At 51.8% G+C, this 20450-nt stretch overlaps 1 protein-coding gene across 6 annotated transcripts in view; it reads right to left on the minus strand.

The window, feature by feature from the left end:
• The window catches only part of GRID1 (glutamate ionotropic receptor delta type subunit 1), a 687130-nt gene that overhangs the window by 473963 nt on the left and 192717 nt on the right, over positions 1-20450 (minus strand). For all 6 annotated transcript variants that reach the window (XM_070782157.1, XM_070782155.1, XM_070782153.1 and 3 more), the window contains one exon: positions 3379-3584. In XM_070782157.1, the coding sequence (XP_070638258.1) occupies positions 3379-3584 (206 nt within the window). The remainder of the gene's footprint in view (positions 1-3378; positions 3585-20450) is intronic.

Consider the following 20450-nt stretch of genomic DNA (forward strand, 5'->3'; position numbering starts at 1 on the left):
GATCCAACCCATGTCTCCCATCTCCTGCACTGCAGACAGATTCTTTACCACTCAAGCCCTCAGGGATAGGGCCTGGTATATGAGCCCACAGGGCCCCACAGCGGACTCCAGTGCCTTGGCCTACAGCACTTCACTTGACTCACCCGCCATCAAGGCTAGATTCTCCAAGCTCACAAACCCTGGTCAAGGTAGTCCCTAGCAAGTGGGATCACAGATGGGCCAGCAGTACATGGGCTCCCAGGCCAAACTCCTTGCAGGGACTGAGTGTGCGTGGATGCTGGACAGGGAAGTGGCTCCCAGCATAGCATATGAACAGCCTGGCAGGTCCCAGACAGCCATGTCCACGTCATATAGAATTTGACATTTACGACCATGAAAATGCCAGTCCACCTGACAGATTCACATGTAGCAAAATGTGAAAGAGTCAAGCAGGACCCTGTCCTCCCTTACTCCCATCAGCCAGGCTCTTTGAGCAGGGAAGGGAAGGACTTACAGCTGGGAGGGCCACATCACCCATCCCCACTGTAACTGGCCCATCCCTAACTGTCTGACATCAACACATCATCAACAATGTAAGGGTGGTCAGGCCATTTACTTCCCCACACCAACGTCTTATCTTTTGTAAAATTCAGGACATGTCCTGGCAGTGGGACACCCTTGTGAACATCCTCTGTCCTTGTCATCACAAAGAAGAGGCTGGGTTACTCTGCTTGAAAAGCCCAAGCAATGCCTGGGAGCAGTGAATAGAGGTTTTGTTCCAGGATTGGCATCATCAAGTCTCTCTTAAGGGACCTGCTAAGCTAGCCAGCCATTCAGGTCATGTTCACCTCCACAGTCCAGAGTCCTTCCTCTACCATGCTTAGTAGATACACTAAAATTCTTTGAGCATAAGCACCCTAAAAACTTCCATCAGACCCCTGACAGAGGCAACTGAATTATACCTTCCCACAGCACTCGGCTGTGCAGCTGAAACCAGCACAGCAGAGTTTTACCCAATACAGTAACGTCTATGCTTGTATTTTCCGTAGAGGCAGACTTCAGAGATAGCATGGATTCAGTTCCAGATTACCCCAATAGAGCAAATAGTACAATAAAATGAGTCACACAAATTTTTTTGTTTCTCCAGATATATAAAAGTTACATTTACACCATACTGTATTCTATGGTCTGCAATAGCATTCTGTCTAAAAACACAATGTATATACCCTAATTAAAAGATACTTCATTGCTAAAAGATACTATCATCTGACAGCACAGGGTTGCCCCAAACCTTCAACTGGCAAAAAACACAGTATCTGGGAAGCGTAATAAGGCGAGATGTGCCTGTAGTCATACAGAGCAACATAGCATACAGGGGCTTTGGAGTGGGTCAGTCTGGGCTTGAGTCCTGATTAAACCCTGATGGCTGCTTGCGTGACTTTAAGCAAGTCATTTAACTTTTTCAGCTCCAGTTGCCTCATTTTCAAAGTGTGAGGCTTAGAGAAGGCACACAGAACGCCAGGCTGTGGTGGGCACCCAGGAACTGATGGCAATCCCTCCTCTTGACAGCAGGTATATGGCACCAGAGACCAAGACTCTGAGGGGCTGGAGATGGAGGCCATGAAGCCCAGGGGCTGTCCAACCCCCACGGACTCCTGCCATCTCTCCCTCCTTGTCATTCTTGCCCAATATTAAGAGCAGCCACTCTCCGGGCAACCCCAGCTCTGCACACCCAGCAAAGTAAAGGCTTTGCAAACAAGCTCTGGGGGATCAAGAAGCCAACCGGCCAAAGCCAAGTCATGTGCATCCAACCCTGCAGGAGTCTGCATAATTAACCACTTGGAAATGCTATCTTTAGGCCCATCTTGGTTCTGTGGTAAATCCTTGTAGGGCCTAGAAAGAGAGTGGGGAGCTGAATTCCTCTGGAAGGGAAATGCTGAGTGTGAACACTGTATGAGCACGGATGCTTCTTGAGAAGCTCTGTGTCCGTCACCCCCTCCATCCCTACTTTCCGATAAAGATACTGAAGTTTCAGAGGTGAAGCAAATCACTCAGGGTCACACAGAGTCAGGGGGGGAGCTGGACTTGACTCCAAAGTCCCTTACCTCCAAAACCAACGTTTTTCCTACTTGCAAGCAAGGAGAAGAGGCAAGGGATTGGCGAGAAGAGAGAGGGGTGGAGCCTGGCGCCACTGGCAGACACCAGCCCAGAGCAGACTCCGAGAGTGGACGGAATTCAGCAAGGAGAAAAGCTTGCCTAGGGGCAGACACCGGCCAGGACACAGGCAGGAACGTTCTGAGAAAGCCTCGAACGCATTAGTGCTGCTAATCCTCGCCTGCCCATGACTGGCCTGAGTCACTTCATACAGGGAAGTGTGTTCTGGTGAAGATGCCGGCCGCCGCCCAGACCTCACAGTCTGGCTGGACCACCAGCGTGATCCGGGGCCTGATTAGCTCAAAGCAGCATGGCGGCCGGCCAACTGCATGAAATTAAGCATGCCCGAATTTTAAGCTCTCCAGCAGTGGGCTTCGTGCTGGCTCCTGATACATGAGGTAGGATTTTGAGTAATAATTAATTAGAGGGGAAAGCAGAGGAAGCAAGCAAAGGACATCAAGTGGAATTAGGATAATTCTGCCATTCACTTCATTTAACATTCAGAGAGGGCCAACAAAGTGACCGGGCTTAGAAAGAAAGCCGCAGGAAGCGTTCGGCAGTACCCTGATTCCTTCAGTCCCAAGTCCACCCAGGCCAGAGAGGCAGGAGTCCAACTCCAGACTGTCACTTCTTTGCCTTTAGATCACCAGGTCCCACCGATCAATTGGCTCATCGGGTATTTCTAGTTGTCTGTTCCCAAACACTTGCGGGCCCTGTCTTCATTAGAAGGTCCTAACCCCTCATAGAGGTGTTTAGAAAATAAAGCATTGATTATCCCAGGCACCAAAAAAGTAAGCACATGTGCAAGCATATGCAAACAACACCTCCTCCAGGTGTGAACACATCCCCAAGAAGAGCAGCCCACCTCTGCAGAGAGCTGGAAATCTCTTTTATCCCTAGAGGCTTATGCCTGTCAACAAAGAGAGGAAACTTAAAAGGAAACAAACAGCAACAAAGGCCTGACTTTGCCACAGAAATCCCTGGCAGTGACTTATAAGCAGGCTTCCCTCTAGCAGCCCCAAGCCTCTCAGCATCTGGGCAGACGTTGCACCACTTGTCAGGGACCAGTTGGGAGCCAAGTTGTGCTGGGGGCTCCCCCTTTGTGGTATGAGCTGTGGGCCCAGCATCCAGGGCTTCCAACATCCATTCCAGCCATGCCCGAGCAGACAGCACCCGCGGCCCAACTGCGTCACCCCGCAGGGAGCCCTGGGCAGAGCTCCTGGGGCCCCAGGCCCCATCACCTACCTCGTTGATGAAGGAGTGCGCCCCCTGCGGGCTCAGCAGCAGGATGGCACGGCGCAGCGTATCCCGGTAGCGGTTCAGCTCCTCCGTCTTCATCGTGGTGAACAGGCTGGTGAACACGTGGCTAATGTTCTTGTCCACCTTTTGTAAAGACACGTCAAGGCCCAGCCTCGAGGCCTGGTCCAGAAAGCTTTGGAGCCCGCGGATATCTGAGCAGTGGAGAAGAGGAGGGGAGAGAACCATCTTTAAGCAGGAAGGGACCTTGGAGGGTGTCTAACACTACTACCCCCCATAAAAGCCTTCCACAAGGACTCAAGTCTGCCTCCGTGGACCAAGGAACAAAGGAATGCAAGACGTCTATTTGGTGCCAACATTCTATACCAGCATCCAGCCCCTGGGTAAGTGTCTCCCACCGCAGGGAGCACTTCCTGCCACCAACAGGTTCTGGAGCCAAAAAGTGTCCTGCGTGAAAATTTCCCTTTCTCTCCCTATTTTTTTCATCCAATAGGAGTGAAAGTCCTGGCAGTTCTGTCTTGGTTGCTATATGTGGTGGTGGCCCCTAACCCTGGACCCCCAATCCGTCTACCTGGCTCTGCTCCCCAGGGCTGTGACTCCTTGACCCTCAGTGATGAGCTAAGGCCACTGACTGACCTGGCCTTGCGTGGTTCCAATCTTGGTCCCTGCCCCAATCTTATAATTGAATACCCTGTACCCTCACCCCCCAGCCCTGAGGTCTGGGGCACGGTCTTGTTCCAGAGACTTGATTTTCCTAGATGAACTTTCCTCATCCCCTCTTTTTCCAGCTGAAGTGACTGCCCCTCAAGTCCAATGAGAACTGCACATCCTGACTGGATCAGGGGTGAGCAGGTAGTCCGGGATGGTCCTGGACTGGGCGCCATCCTGGCATTTTGGTGGAGCATCTGAGAGACAGGTCTGCTGTTTCCCCTGCGGTCACCAAGAGGGCAGAATGAAAGCCCAGGGCGGGAGGGGACCATGAGGAGCTGGAATAAATCACCAGGGAGCAGGGGTCCAGAAGGAGTTTGGGGCCCAGCTATGTCGCTCATTGGTGAAAACTTACTCTTGTGATGGCAAGCACTGCTGAACATTTTTTAATTAGGACCAAATCTCTCAGCAGCAGCCTTGCATGAGCATCTGACTTCTCCAAAAGGTGATCTGCCCAAAAATGGACCCAGCAAGCAGGTCCGAGAGTAGGGTACAGTCCTGCTGATGTCATTCAAGCCTCTGGATCCATCTGTGAAGCCTGCTTCCCCTGGACTGTTCAGTTTCACGAGTCAAAAAACACCCTTTCCCACCTGAGCCAACTTGATCTGGATTTCTATCTCTTGCAGCCCAGAGTCTCAGTTCATAGGCCACTTTTTCAGACCTGGGATGTTTCCTTCATCTGGTCCATATCTGTATCCCAGCTCCCAAAGGCAGGCCCTGCCCGAGCCACCTCCTCCAGGGGACACTCTGGGCCAGCCTGAATCACACAAACTGTCCTCCTCCAGCACCTGGGCTGTCGATAGGCTTCCCTGGGCACACTCTGGCCCAGCCAGTCACCCAAATTCAAAGTATACAGTGTTAATTCAACCCAATTGTTTTTCCAACCAATCTTTTTTTCACAAACTTTCACTTCATGCCTATTCCACAAATATTCTTGAACTCTACATGTGCCAGGCACCATGCAAGCTGCAGCATGCAAGCAGTGGTCTCTTCCCTGCCCATCTTGCCAAGAGGTCAGGCTCAACAGTAAGTCTAGTCCTAGCTGGATATGACAAGAATGGCCATGGAAAGCCAAGCGCAGTGCCAGGCAGGAGGCCACAGCATCGTGGAGTCATAACTGGGGCTCCGGGGGGCGGGTGCACAGGGTCCCTATTTCCCGTCACGAGGGGAAGCCCTGGAACAGGTCTGAGCACCTGCTGCAGGCTCAGATGCGTACAGCCTAGAGCAGCCCCTTAACACCCGGGCAAACCATCCGTCTACTTTGTGCCTCAGTGTTTTCATCTGTCTGCAGGGAATGAAAGTCCCTGACTGTCATTTTCAGAGGACTGTGAGGAACCACAGTTCATGAAGCTACCCCCTGCTTGCATCTCAGGGGCCTGCATCTGGGATCCACAGAGAGCTGACCTCCTAATCATCCATCAGAGGACACGGCAGTCCCCAAATGAGAGCCCGAGAGATCGCAAATGTTTGACTGACATTCATGCTCATGTGTTCTAGCCCAGCCATGACCTCAGCCAGCATTGTCCATCATCAGCCTGGGCCCCGGAGCACAAACATGTGCCCAGAGATGCCTGCCTGACAAAGCACGAGGGTTTCAAGGGTACCAAGCAGCAGGATGGGCCCTCTGCATCAAGCCCCCGAACTCCCCCGCAAAGGTGACCAGTGGAGGACCACACAGTGGCTTACATCTGCCCCAGCATCAGGGGCTCCCAACACACAGGCTCTAGGCTGTCAATAACCCTTGGATCCCCCAGAGAGGCTATGCAGTCCCCACCAACCTGCTTGGGACCCTAGAGATCTTTAGCCTTAGAAAGAAAAGTGTGAAGAGGTTCTTCAGAGCTTCTTCACCCATCAGAGGCAATAGCAGGACACATGGGCAGAGATGGCTCAAGGACCAGAAATGCAACACCCCAACTTGAACAATTCAGGGCCGGTGTCAACCCTGGCCCCTCCCTCTCCTGAGCACATGGCACAGTCCGCGCCTGCTAAGGGTAAGCTTGTGAATATCTCAGTACCCAGCAAACACCCACGTTCAAATCAGCAGTGGCCTCCTGCGCCAGGCACGCAACAGCTTGTGCCCAAATGATCCATGATGTTCCCCCCTCAATCTGGGCTGTTACTAGCCACCTGTAGCTATTTAAATTTAAACTTAGTTTCATCAAAATTAAATAAAATCACACATTCAGTTCCTTGGTCACACTAGCCACATTTTAAATACTCAATGGCCACATCTGGATGGTGGTTACCATATTGAATAGCACAAATATAGACCATATGTGATGGGTCATCTCAGAAAGTTCCAGTGCAGGTCTGCCTGAGAAACTGTCTTTTAACCAATGCAGTGTAAGCAATGGTCCAAACACAGGAGACGAGCTGCACTCGGGCCTCCCTGTTACCGTGCTTCTTGCCCTGCCACTTTGAAGACCCTTCCAGCCCCTACACACAACCACAGGACCTGCTTTGACTCATAAGACCGCTACTACTTGGTACAAGCAGAGGTTAGAGTAAGTGGGCATTTCTGTGTCCACCCTCAGACTCTGCCACCACCAGGAGAAGAGCCCTCGGCTAGCCTCCAGAGGGATGCAGACACATGTGGAGAAGGATCAGGTGGACCAGGCAACTACCCCGGGCTACGTGAATTCAGATGCTCCAGGGAGACCAGAAGAGTTGGACACAACTGAGCGACTGAACTGAACTGAACTGAAGAGATCTACAGACTCACACACACATACAAACACACACACTCACAAATACACAAAAACGACTATTTATAAATGACTTGTTCTAAGCCACTAATTCCGGGGATGGTCTGCTTCTCAGAAATAACTAACTGATAAACCAAATTCATCAGATGCATCATATCTAATACGCCTTATGAAAAGTTCACTGAAAGAGCAAGACCTGTATCATAAAAAGTCACTCCAACACACAGCTTCCCCACATGGGGTACTGAGTGTTAGCCAGTCCAGGGAGGACACTGGTAGCTTCTGAAGCCCTATCCCTTCACCTGGACACTTACAGTCCTCACTGCCCCATGGCCTTGGCTCTGACCCAGATCTGAGCATAGTTGATGGGACTCGCATGAAGGTAGTACTCTGAGATCCACCATCTACCAGCTCCCACCCCACTTTCGGTGCCTTTCAAGGCCACTGCAAATCTTTAAAGTGGCAGAGACTGGCCACATCTGCAGAGCCATGCTTTACATGAGCATATGTGCAATGAGGGCTCCAACATGGCTGTGTGTGCGCCCACAGGTCCATGAGTCTGGTAGGGGTCCAGGATCCTCATGTGTCACGCCAGCATGACCAGTTCTCACAAGCTGGGGGAGAAGTCCACTCCAGTCTCTTCCCTGAGGTCCCCCTGCCAAAATCCATCTCAACTCACAAGACTGCTTCATTTCCTCAGGGAATAGGAGGTGCCATATGGGGTGGCAACTGTCTTGGGACCCACAGGTACACACAGAGGCATGCACACACAGAGAACACAAGCCCACAGAGCTCCCGCACTGCAACCCCTGAGCTGCTGGGTTTCCGCCTTCTGTTTGGGCAGCCCCTGATGGAGCCGAGCCATCAGAGACAGTTTAAGCTCCCTGCCAGCGGCTGGCTCCTCATACCTGGAATAAGTGATGCAGGTTGAAGGCAGCGCTCCCATGGGACCACAGCCCCTGGCTACAGCTGCCTGCTCCCACTAGGTTGAAAAGGTCAGCTCTCAGCCTCTAAAATCAGTGCTCAGCTGCACTTGGGAGGGTGGCTGGGGACAGAATGACAGTCAAGAGCACAAGTAAACTTTGCCGCCTGCCTGCTGTTCCCCAGGAATGAGGCCAAGGAGGCCTGCTTCTCCAGCAAAAGTCCCTTCCTCCCTGTAAGACTGAGTTTGTAACGCCACCCTACCCCCATCCCCCAAGAAAGTCAGCTGCCCACCGCTGCTCCCCAAAAAGGGAGAATTTCCCAAGAAGTTAGATAACCGGAGAGATGGGGCTGCTCTCAGGGTACCAGAGTGACCATCCCAGGAGCCCCCTGCCCCCTACAGAGGTCTGGACCTTGGCCCAGGCCCTTCCACTGGGACCTCTCTGTGCAGACCGGCCAGCCCATCCCACCTTCACTGGTGCAGCTCCTCCAACCAGACCCATCTCCACTAGAGAGGGAGACGATGGGGCCAGAGGGGCCTCCCGTCAGCCCCAGAAAGGGCAGGAGGAGGCAAATGGCTAACAGCTCTCCAAAGTGGCTGGGCGGGGGAAGAACCATGAACAAGGACATTGTCATCACCCACAGGGATGACAGAGAGAGGCTCCCGGGAGAGGCACCCTGCTCCCCAGAGAAAGGAAGCAGTTTAGGGAACAGTGGCAAGTACATTCCTGTGAGGAATTTGATGTGAGCACCCCAGGATGGACCTCAGCTGCACTGGCCCACCCTCAAGGGACCTGGTCCCCAGAAGTCCATCCAATGCAAGTCATCCTGTTGACATTCATTCATCCCTTCTTCCCTCCAACATTCACAGAGAGCTTTCTCTGTGTTGATCCCCCTCCTAGGGGCTGGGGCACAAGAACAAATGAGCCCATGGTCGTCCTGCTGGCACAGGACTTACATTTCAGGGGCTGGAGAACAGACTGGAAACAAACAACATGCCTAGTAGGTAATTTCCAACAGTGGTGTGAGTGCGAAGAAAGTAGAGACTGGGGTTCAGAAAACTGCTGGCAGAGTCAGGGTGGGAGCCAGTCCTGGAAACTGCCAGGGGAAGAACGCTCCTGACCAGAGAGAGCACGTGAAAAGCTGCAGAAGGAAGCATGTGGGATGCAGAACGAAGAAGGACCTTGCTCGCCCCATGATGGGGATTGGGCATAGGGAGGACTGGAAGTGTGGAGCCGCCAGGCAAGGAAGCCGGAGTCTCCACCACCTGCAGGGGAGGAGGTGAACACAGTGCCCGAGCCCCAGGCCTCCCCTGCCCCATCTCTCCTCCCCTCCACGGACCAGCTTCCGAATGCTGGGCCCAGGTCCCAACACTCACTTCTCTGCCTACCACCACCCACTCCACAGTGCTCTAAAGCTCTTGCAAAAGCCATCAACCAACAGCAGCCCTTCTCTCTCTTCATTTTCCATGGGTTCTCCAGAACACCCAGCCTGTGACCACCTGACCTTGAAGCCCTCTCTCTTCTCTCTGGGCCTCCAGACGCTCTCGGGCTCCTTCGGCTCCTTCCTATTTCCTCTTGCTCACACCCCCACATTCCTGAGCCTCCCTCTAGTATCACCCATCAGCCGGGCTCAGGGAACATCAGTACCAGACACCCAGGCTGGCCAAGGGCTCTCCTCTCCTCCTAAACATCCCAGCGCAAGCCCATCTCCGTGGCCCCTTCGCAGGTTCTGGCACCATCATTTCCTCCCTGGGACTTCAGCCACAGCCTCCTAGGAGGTCCCCCTGACCCTGTGGCCCTCCCCACCAGTGCCGTCCGCCAGGATGTTTGCAGACTTCACATCTGCTTATGATAAAGCTCTCCTCTAAAACTTTCCATGAATAATACATTTCTTTTAAATTTGCCCAGAAATTAATATTCTCAAAAGAAGCCATCAATCACAAACAAACAATAAACCTTCAAGAGACTTTATTATTGAACATAAATAAACTCCATACATCTTAGTCTGATACATAAGAGACTCTCTGGTCTTAGCAACATTTTTTAATTTTTACTTTTGTTATCACCATCACCTGCCTCCACCAACAGAAACCACACACCCAAAATCCAGAAAAAGAAGCTCTTTGCCCTTCCCTGGACACCCTCCACACACACACACACACCTAGTACACCACCACAGCACTCCCATATACATCCCCCATGTGTGCACTTACACTCTCAGCTGAGATTCACCCAGTTTGAAATTTACAGAGCCCTACCCTTGCATCGGGCTTCCCTGGTGGCTCAGATGGTAAAGAATCTGCCCGCAAAGCAGGAGACCCAGGTTCAATCCCTGGCTTGGGAAGACTCCCTGGAGAAGGGAATAGCTACCCACTCCAGTATTTTGCCTGGAGAATTCCACAGACAGAGGAGCCAGGCAGGCTATATGGTCCATGGCGTCACAAAGGGTCGGACACGACTGAGCTGCTAACACTACTACTATCCTTCCATCAAGGCCCAATTGAAACCATACCTCCCTGCAGGCCATCTCAGATCCTCAAGTCAGAATTCATATGTCCCCCAAGTTTCAAAGCTCGAGGACCAGGGAAGCAAGAACTAGATCTCTCTCATGTCTTTGTCCAAGCCCAAGTCTCCATGCCTAGCACAGAGTCACGTACAGCCAAAGTCAGTGGAACAAACTGAACCAAAGCAAGAACCAGGCTAAAACCCAGGGCAACTTCACCAACAATGTAATTGTCCTGTATCCGATGGAGGCAAACAAGAAATTGAAATTGGGCAAGCTTTTTCCCCCCATAATTTAAGGTTATATCTCTAACTATCTCACTACTCCTTCAGGGGGAAAAAAAAATCATATAGTCATGAGTATTTTAAATACTTTCTGAAAAGTAATTGAAATGAAAAGGACACATTTCAAATTGCTTCCTATACCATTTTCAATTTCCAAGAAATGTCCAAGCACTGAGAGTACTTATAAAGAATATTTTACCATCTGTAATATACATATGTATGTATAAAGGCTGCCACTTCATACCCAGAAGTTCACAGTTAGAAGTGTTTGGGGATTTTTGGCAAATTTTCCAACGCTGAGACACAATTTTCATTCTACTGACTTTTTTAGAAAAATTCCTTTTGTATTTGGCCTCCAAATACATGGTTCAAATAGTTTACCCAAATTCAAATTCATCTCCAAGACCTCTGCTCAGGCTCCTCTCTCCCCGTATTGCTTACTCCCCTTCCCAGCACCAATTCAAAATGCCACCTTTCATGTCATTCATGGAATAGCTACAGAACCGGGGTGTGACGGAGGCTGGGTTTGCAGAGGAGGAAGCACCCACAATTTCCAAGGTAAGAGATCACAAAGACCCGCCTGCTGTGGCTTCGATCAGAAGCTGATGCCCTTTCCCTCTTCTCAGAATCCACTTGGTGCCCCACCTCCCATACCTCAGCTGCCCAGCTGTGGGTCCCTGACTCCCTTATCCCCCTCTCCTTCCTTGACTATTTCCTGACCGCCTCTCTGGGAACAGCAGAACCTAGAAACTTGACAGCCCTGTCCTCAAGAACTCAAGGAGCTCTCAGTCTTGCATGTAAGACTGAGCCCGCAGCAGAGAGTGGCTCCGCCCCACCATTCACTGAGCACCGCCCACAGGCCAGAGCAGAGTGGCTCCGCCCCACCATTCACTGAGCACCGCCCACAGGCCAGAGCAGAGAGTGGCTCCGCCCCACCGTTCACCGAGCACCGCCCACATGCCAAGAAACACAAGAGTGTGCTTCATTTGCAGACTGCATTTCACGGATGCATTATCAATCCGTGTGGGTGTGATAAAAGCCATCTCCAGGGAAGTCAGGTGGTCACAAAGCAGGCCCATGGGAGTTCAGCAAAGAGAGGAGCAGACACCCACAGGTGTGGTGCATCCAGCCGGCTCTCAGGAAAGCAGGATGCAGGCCTCTCCCTGTCATGAGGTGACAAGGTCACCCCAGAGCTAATGCCCCCAGGGCCCAGGCAGGGGCTGGCTACAGGTGAGCAGAAGGGCCCTCAAGTGCTATCCCCCCTTTCGTGGTGGCACAGTGCTGTTGTTCTATGGCTTCTTGCTGAGGTTCTCATCTGGGAAGAAGGTCTTCCCTGTCCTGGTCACAATCTCAACTGCTCAGCTGGCCCTGGGAGTCCTTCAGAGTGACTTCCCACCCCCAACTCCCCAAAACCCTGCCCTCTGTATTAACCATGTCTTTTATTTTTGGTATTCAGACGCTTTGACATGTGGCACTTTGCTGACCCTGGAGAACCGCCCCTCAGAGGGATAATCAACTCTTAAAGATAGTAAACAACTTGCCCCAAAGCACCCCGTTCATATGTAAACCAGCCACCCCAAAGCCCACACCCCGACCACCTCCTCCATGGGACTCCCACATTTTGAGCCACTATTCACCTGCTCCAGTCATCTCAGGACCAGGTACTAGACAACTCAGGACACCCCATGCCCCAGAGTCTGCCAAAATTATTCCAATTAGCCAACTCTGCGGAGAAGGCAATGGCACCCCACTCCAGGCACCCCACTCTTGCCTGGAAAATCCCATGGACAGAGGAGCCTGGTGGGCTGCAGTCCATGGGATTGCTAGGAGTCAGACACGACTGAGCGACTTCACTTTCACTTTTCACTTTCATGCATTGGAGAAGGAAATGGCAACCCACTCCAATGTTCTTGCCTGGAGAACCCCAGGGACGGGGGAGCCTGGTGGGCTGCCGTCTATAGGGTCACACAGAGTCGGACACGACTGAAGCGACTTAGCAGCAGCAGCAGCAGCAGCCAACTCTGAACCTGCTTACCCCACTTCACCCATTCTTTACTATAGAAATCACATAAAGGGCTCTTGCCCATAGTTTCCCTTCCCCAGCCTCCTGATCAGCCCTGGTGCCTCCCTCAGTGGCCACCCAAGGCATGGTGTACCCCCTCCATCTGGGGATTGTCACAAACTATCTTTTCAATGGGAGTTGTCTCCTGATCTGCCAGCCTTGTCTTACCTAAGTAATAACACAACACCCTTGGCATGGTGACCAGGGATACAGCTGAAGGAAAGGCACACAGCAGTGGCCCCACTGGCCACACTCCAGGGGCCACAGAATAAGCACAAGCAAGCATTCAAATCCCACCCTTCACAAGCCCCGCGACCGTGGGTAGCCACTTCTCTGAGCCCATCCCTTCATCTGCAAACAGGGCTAACCCCACCTGCCTCCAAGGAGCACTGTGATCCTCCACTGAGGATCTACCAGGGCACAGGGCAACATAGATGTTCAGTGGCTGCCAGCTCCCTCCCAACCTTATATCAGCACTGGAAACGGCCCCAAAAGGTTCCCAAATGAACAAATCATCTCTCTTGTTCTAGAGGCTCATCAAGAAGGGAGGTGCCATCCTGACAATCGAATGATACAATAGAAGACTAAAAAGGTCAGCTCTCCCTTCTGTGATAATGGAAATTCCAAAGTTGTAAAGTGGCTGAAGGGGAAGGGCTGACATTGAAAACTCTGTGAGAAAGAGAGCAGATTTCTGCCCATAATAGGGGTCAATAATATCCAGGAGCTTTCTGTTCAAACAGGTCTCAGAACAAGCCACGAAACCATACGTGAGCAGATTCTGTAAAGAAGAAAGAGTCGTCTGGAAAACTTCTTGTGAGCACATTCACACAGCATGTGCACACGCGTGTCATTTCAGACATAGAGGTCCATGTGTGAGCCTGACTCACACCCACTGTCTGGAGCCTGGCGAAGGAGGACACCGTGGGATCACAACATGCTCACTTCCCCCCAAACTCTATTCTTTTCCATTTAAAAAACAAACACAAGGGGAAAAACATTGTAAATAATCACGCTGGAAGACCGAGATTAAAAACAATTTAAAATAAACGTCTACTCTGGCACTTTGGAAAAAAAACATACCACGCTGCATTAAGTGCTTTGAATTAAGTAAATTACACCAAGTAACTAATTTACATAATGATCAAAATTTGCATTTTACACATGTTATGATGAAAATAGGTTTATAAAATAATCCCTCACCAACTTCTGTTCCAAGCTGGGTTCCAGTACTTGGATAAAATTCTGCAGTGTTGATCTGCTACTGTCTTTCATGTTTCAAATTTCTGGCTCCTTCAGTAGTTTTTCTTAATCTGGCAGGCCCCTTATTCCCACTGCAATAAATAGTCCCTCTGATTTGCAATTCCTTTCCATCAATGGACTGAGATCATATTTCTAAAGAATCCATAATACACTAATGATTCTTAAAATGTTCACAAATAAAGCTTGATGTTCCTGTCACCTCTCACTTACTAGGTATTTGGTATTGATTTTAGCAATTCTTCCTCCAAGATAGGTAGGATTGGCTTAAATTCCTTCACTTCTTGCACCAACAGACCTTTCAGGAAGGAACCAAGACCCCACTGAAAAAACTGGACATGCCCCGGAGGAGGCTGAGCACAAGGTCCCTAAGGAAACCGACCACCAGCCCCAAAAGGCCACCCCATGCCTTTAGGTCCCTAGAGCCTGGCAAGCAAGCCCAGAACCGAAACTCCCTCTCCTTTTGCTGCTGAATCCTTACATGTGTCTTTTATGTTCTCCTTCCCCACAGTCTGTGAGGAAGGGACTGCTGCTGCTGCTGCTGCTAAGTCGCTTCCATTGTGTCTGACTCTGTGTGACCCCATAGACGGCAGCCCACCAGGCTCCACCATCCTTGGGATTCTCCAGGCAAGAACACTGGAGTGGGTTGCCATTTCCTTCTCCAAAGCATGAAAGTAAAAAGTGAAAGTGAAGTCGCTCAGTCGTGTCTGACTCTTCGAGACCCCATGGACTGCAGCCTACCAGGCTCCTCTGTCCGTGGGATTTTCCAGGCAGGAGCACTGGAGTGGGTTGCCATTGCCTTCTCCAGAGGAAGAGACAACCATCCCATTTCACAGATGAGAAAACTGAAACCAGAGGAGTCCCTCCATCAACATCACACAGCCAGCAAGAGGAACAACCCACAATCATGCTTTGAGACATTTCTGGATGTTTTCCTGGACTCTTCTCAATTTAAGTAAGATCTGGAAGCAGACCTAGAAAAGTGATTTCCAGGCATTACGGATGTGAGAGTTGGACCATCAAGAAGGCTGAGCACCAAAGATTCATGTTTTCAAGCTATGGTGCTAAAGACTCTTGAAAGTCCCTTGGACAGCAAGATCAAACCAGTCAATCCTAAAGGAAATCAACCCTGAATATTCATTGGAAGGACTGCTGCTGAAGCTGAAGCTCCAACAATTTGGAGCTTCCTGATGAGAAGAGCTGACTCATTGGAAAAGACCCTGATGCTGGGAAAGATTGAGGGCAAGAGGAGAAGGGAGCAACAGAGGATAAGATGGTTGGAAGGCATCACTGTCTCAACAGACATGAGTTTGAGCACACTCCAGGGGATGGTGAAGGACAGGGAAGCCTGGCATGCTGCAGTCCATGGGATCCCAAAGACTTGGACATGACTGAGTGACTGAACTGCAACAACTGGAAGCAAATCTAGAAAAGTGATTTCCAAGTGTTTAGCCAAAAAAATCACATTTGAATGTCCAAGGGGCCCCCAAAGACAGTGACTTTGCTCCTTGATAATGCCATCAACAAACAACCTGCCTTGGAGGCATGGCAGGAACAAAGCCATGTGGTGAGGATGATGGAATAATCATCACAGTACTTGCTTATTAAGGCCTGATGTGCCAGCACCATGCTAAGCATTTGGCACATATCGTCTTACTTAATTCCCATGACACGCTAATGTCTGGCCAAAAGTCATCCAGCCCATTAGAGGCAGGATTGGGGTTCAAACCTAGATCGCTGGAGTCAGAGCTCTTTACCCGCATCTGCCAATTAGCCAACAGCTCCTGGGGAGGGATGGGAAGGAGGCAGGTCAGAGCCCCTGACCATGTGCACATGCAGAGGCAGGTCCCGTCACACACACTCCACCTGAGCCTCACACACCCCTAGGGCGTTGCCAGATGACACCCATTTCACAGATTAGCCCCCAGCTCTGAACGGAGCTGGTTCAACCCCACAGCCACACACTGAGTCAAAGACTCTGCTCTGTGTCACATCAAGGTATGGGACTTGCTGGTGGTAGGCCAGACCCCTACCCAAGCCTACAGAGTGATCACATTAGGTGCACAAAGCTCCAGAGAAGCTTCACAGCAAGCTGGCCAAATGCTAGAGTCTAGCTTTTAGAAACGGAAAGAAGATGGAAATGTGACGCATGCTATTACCAGCTGTTAATTTGCAATCAGTATTAATAACTGACATTACACAGTGAAATGCAGCATCTTCATTAATTTCGTAAATTATCACTGTGGGGAAAAGCCCATGCTCCTGGAAATGGCAGCTCAACTGGGTTGACTTGGAAACTGCTCTGAGCTGGGTTCCACATCTTCAGACCTGCTCAAGGCAGGGCGGGGGGGGGGGGGGGGGGAGGAAGGCCGAGGGACGCCATTGGCTGACCCCAATCCTCGCTGCCCCCACCATTCCTCACTGCCCTAGGACCAGCAGCAGCCTCCCACCTCCAGTGCCAAGGAGATGGGACTGGCCTCTGACTCAGGCTTTCTGCAAGTATGTGTCTGATTGTCCACTGTGCCATAACCACTGTGGAGGCTTGAGAGAGGATCAGACAAGGAGCTCAATGGAAACAGACATGCAAGGCTTGAAGCTGCATTGCTGCTGCTGCTGCTAAGTCACTTCAGTCGTGTCTGACTCTGTGCGACCCCATAGACGGCAGCCCACCAGGCTCCCCCAACCCTGGGATTCTCCAGGCAAGAACACTGGAGTGGGGTGCCATTTCCTTCTCCAATGCGTGAAAGTGAAAAGTGAAAGTGAAGTCGCTCAGTCGTGTCCGACTCTTAGTGACCCCATGGACTGCAGCCTCCAGGCTCCTCCATCCATGGGATTTTCCAGGCAAGAGTACTGGAGTGGGGTGCCATTGCCTTCTCTGTGAAGCTGCGTTAGGACCCATGAAAAATGCCCAAGAAGCAGTCTGTTTCCTGGGGCAGTGTTGGGGGAGGACGGGTCTCCAGGAAACCTTCAGAGAGCTCAGCCCTGGAGCCCGTACGCCTAGGTGGTCTTTCCCACAAGGAGAGACGTGTGCTCCAGGCCAAGAGAACATCAGGACCAAGGATCTCCTGGACCCTGGAGCCTGCCCAGACCTGCTGATGGCTCTGTGTGGCCGTGAGGGACACCGAGCCCGATGAGCTCCTGAGGGGGAGAGCCACAGCGGCATTCTTGGGACTGGCCAGAAAGCAGCAGGACAGAAGGACTGGCATCAGAGGGACCCCTGGGTCAGCTGGGACTAGGACTGTGGCCCCGGTCACACCATCTCCACCCTATGGCTTACTCCAAGTCTCTGATGCAGAGGCAGGACTGGGGGGCAGCAAAGTCAGTCGCTCTGGAGGCAGCCCGGATCCCCCTGTGTGCCTGAGTATCCGCCATGACCAGAGCCAGGCAGCCTGAGCAGCTGCGGCCCAACTCTTGTTGGGGCCTTTCCAAAGCAGGGCTCTGGCTCCCAGGCAGGAGAGTCGGGATTTGGAGCCTGACACTAGGAGATGGGCTCATACATGTTGTCATCTATAGCCTGATCATGCCTACTTAGCTCTCGGAGCCTCAGTTGCCACCTCTGTAAAATGGGCAGGGTGGGGCCTCCTGTGGGGACCACCACAGAGAGCACGCAGGAGGATGGATACAAGCGCCTGGACTAAAGTCTGCATGTGGGCAGGGCTCGGAACGATGGGCCTGTCTCCCCAGTGACACTGCCCCCTCCATGCCACCTCCAGCACCACCCTGCCCCTCCTGCTCCTCCACAGCCCCGGCTCAGGAAACCTCAGTCTTCACAGCTCTCTGCTGACCTCATGACAAATGTTCTTTTACTTATGCATTTAATTTACATAATGACCCCCTGATATTTACTCAGATTTAATTTGTTTCCTCTGGAACTTGCCTTTGAAGAGGCAGTGCCAACCACGGCTAGGAGTGAAGCGCAACACGGGGCTCACGGGTGCCCCTGCCCCTCTGGGGGCCTCTGAAGGCAGCTTCTGCAGCAGGACCAGTCTCTGCCCTCACACAGGCACCCGTGCGTGGAGCTTCACACCTCCCGGTGCCAGATGGGGGCCAGGCTGGTGAGGATCGCTGTCCATGAAGACCTCACAGTGGAGAGCAGCGCATAAACACCGGTCTGGGGAAGGATTCTCTGTGCCAGCCCCAGAGGGAAGTGTGGGCAGTGCCAGCTGAAAGGAGGGCAGGAGTCCTCCACCCAGGAAGTGGTGAAGCGGGGTGTGAAACTGAGCCAGAGGCAGTGGGTGTGCTGACGGCATCACCAGCGCCTTCTTTGGGATAGCAGAGTGGGGGTCCCAGGGGTGTCGTATAGATGAGGCTGAAGTCTAAGTCATGGCAGACCACAGAAAGCAGTGTGGACACAGCATGGGGTGGGAGAAAGGGTTGGATTTTGAAAAATCCACTTGACAATTCTGCAAGAGGGAGCGTGACCTGGAGGGCAAAGGGCCATCGGTCATAAAAATTTCCAAACCACCGCCCAGGCATGACCCAGTGGAGCCTGGACACAGGCAGGAGCACTGGGGTGGAGAGGAGGGCCTTTGGCTGCAGGAAAGGAAGGCGAGGGAGGAATAAAGTATCAGGGACACCAGTTATACTTTCCAGGCTGGTGGATGGGGAACCAAAGCAGAAATACAAGAGAGGGGCTCAGCTGTGGGAAGACAGACACTCAGCCCCAGACCTAGGCTAGGCGCACAGAAGCCCTCCCCTCTTCCCCTCTGCTCCGGAATGTTGATGGGACTGGGCCCAGCCAGGCTCTGCTGTGCTGGGCGTCTCAGTCTCCCTCGGATCTGAGCCTCTTCCCTCCTAGTTCTTGGGCTGGAGCCTGCCCCTGATTTTGTCCTTTAAAGCTCATGTTTTTAAATAATTTTATTCTGTTCTTTATTGGCTGTGCTGGGTCTTCATTGCTACACGGGCTCCTCATGACGGTGGCTTCTCTTGCTTCAGGGCACAGGCTCTAGAGCGTGCCGGCTTCAGTGCTGGTGGCGCACGGGCTTAGCTGCTTCCCGGTGTGTGGCCTCTTCCCGGGCCAGGCGTTGAACCCACGTCTCCTGCCTGGACAGGCACACCCTTCACCACTGAGCCACCAAGGAAGCCCCGAAACGCATTGACTTTTGTGTATATACCCACACACTCATTCACATACACTTGCATGCTCACACATAAACGGGCACACTTGTGCTCACACACTCACACTCAGGTCCACATTCTCACATTCATGTATTCACATTCACACCTTCACACACACTCAAATACACTCACCTACACCCACATACTCACATTCATCTCACACACTCACTCACACAGTGGTATGCTGGAACCAGCCTGAACCATCTCATGAGAGGCTACTGTTAAATTTTCAGTTTTGTGAGCCAGTTACCCAACGCAGTCACTATAAATCAAATAACAACCATATAATTAAGCAAATTACATTACAAATAAAATTCACAAATACACAAAACTCATCACTTCCTAGTTATTTGGCTATACTTTACTATTATCTGTGTTCACAGAGCTACTAATGTCTGCTGTATCTGAAATACCACACAATGGTACATCATCCCTGGTGGCTCAGCTGGTAAAGAAAATGCCTGAAATGCAGGAGACCCAGGTTCAATCCCTGGGTTGGGAAGATCCCCTGGAGAAGAGAATGGTAACCCACTCCAGTATTCTTGCCTGGAGAGCTCCATAGACAAAGGAGCCCGGCAAGCTACAGTCCATGAGATCGCAAAGAGTCGGGCACAATTGAGCATCTAACACACACACATCCCTTCCCGATTACATGTTCAAGGACATCACACCACTCAAAATCAGCCACTGTGGGAGTATTTACACCCCAGGAACCAGCGAAACTATAGTTTTCTGTTTCCTTGGAAAGCCATTGTTGAACACTCACCAGCACACCAGGGCTCACGACACTCACACACATTCATCAGCCCCACTCTCATGTATGCACACCTGCACCCATGACCCACTCACACACACACTCACACTCACACAGGGGCACTCAGTTCATGCACACACACTCACACGGACACACACAATGCACTCCCACTCTCTTACACACACGCCAGCAGTTCATCTCCCCTAACACCACGCAGATGGTCAGAAACCACAGCCGTGCCCGGGAAGGAGGAGAGAGCTGTGCCCTCCCCTCACCCTGGCCTCCCCCACCCTCCCCTGGGTCGGGGAGCTGACTCCCAAAGATGGTGCCTGTGCAGCAGCATCCCCGCACCACCTGGAGGGCGCCTCCCTTGGTAATAAAAGCAGGAGGATGGCAGAGACCAGTCATAACAGAGCCAGGGGTCCACAGAGACCAGGAGCTCTGCGAGAATGGGTGGGACGGCTGGACACCCTGGCCCAGGCAAGTCTGGGAACAAGCACAGGTGGCCAAGGGCTTCTGTGGCCCCATGCAGGCCTGCTAACCCCCCAAATTAAACCCACATCTATATTAATTAAGAGTCAGGATCTGCAGGCTGAACGGAAGTGCCAGCCCATCCATCACAAGCTAGTTAACTCCCGCCAGAACTTCTTGGGCCAGATTACAAATGGGATTCAGGGTGGGGGCCGGGGAGGCAGGGTATTATCCTGAAATATAATTTGAACTTTCCTTCCAAAATACCATCCTCA

This window comes from Bos indicus, chromosome 28 (genome assembly GCF_029378745.1).
Source record: "Bos indicus isolate NIAB-ARS_2022 breed Sahiwal x Tharparkar chromosome 28, NIAB-ARS_B.indTharparkar_mat_pri_1.0, whole genome shotgun sequence".
In the NCBI taxonomy this organism is placed as follows: domain Eukaryota; kingdom Metazoa; phylum Chordata; class Mammalia; order Artiodactyla; family Bovidae; genus Bos; species Bos indicus.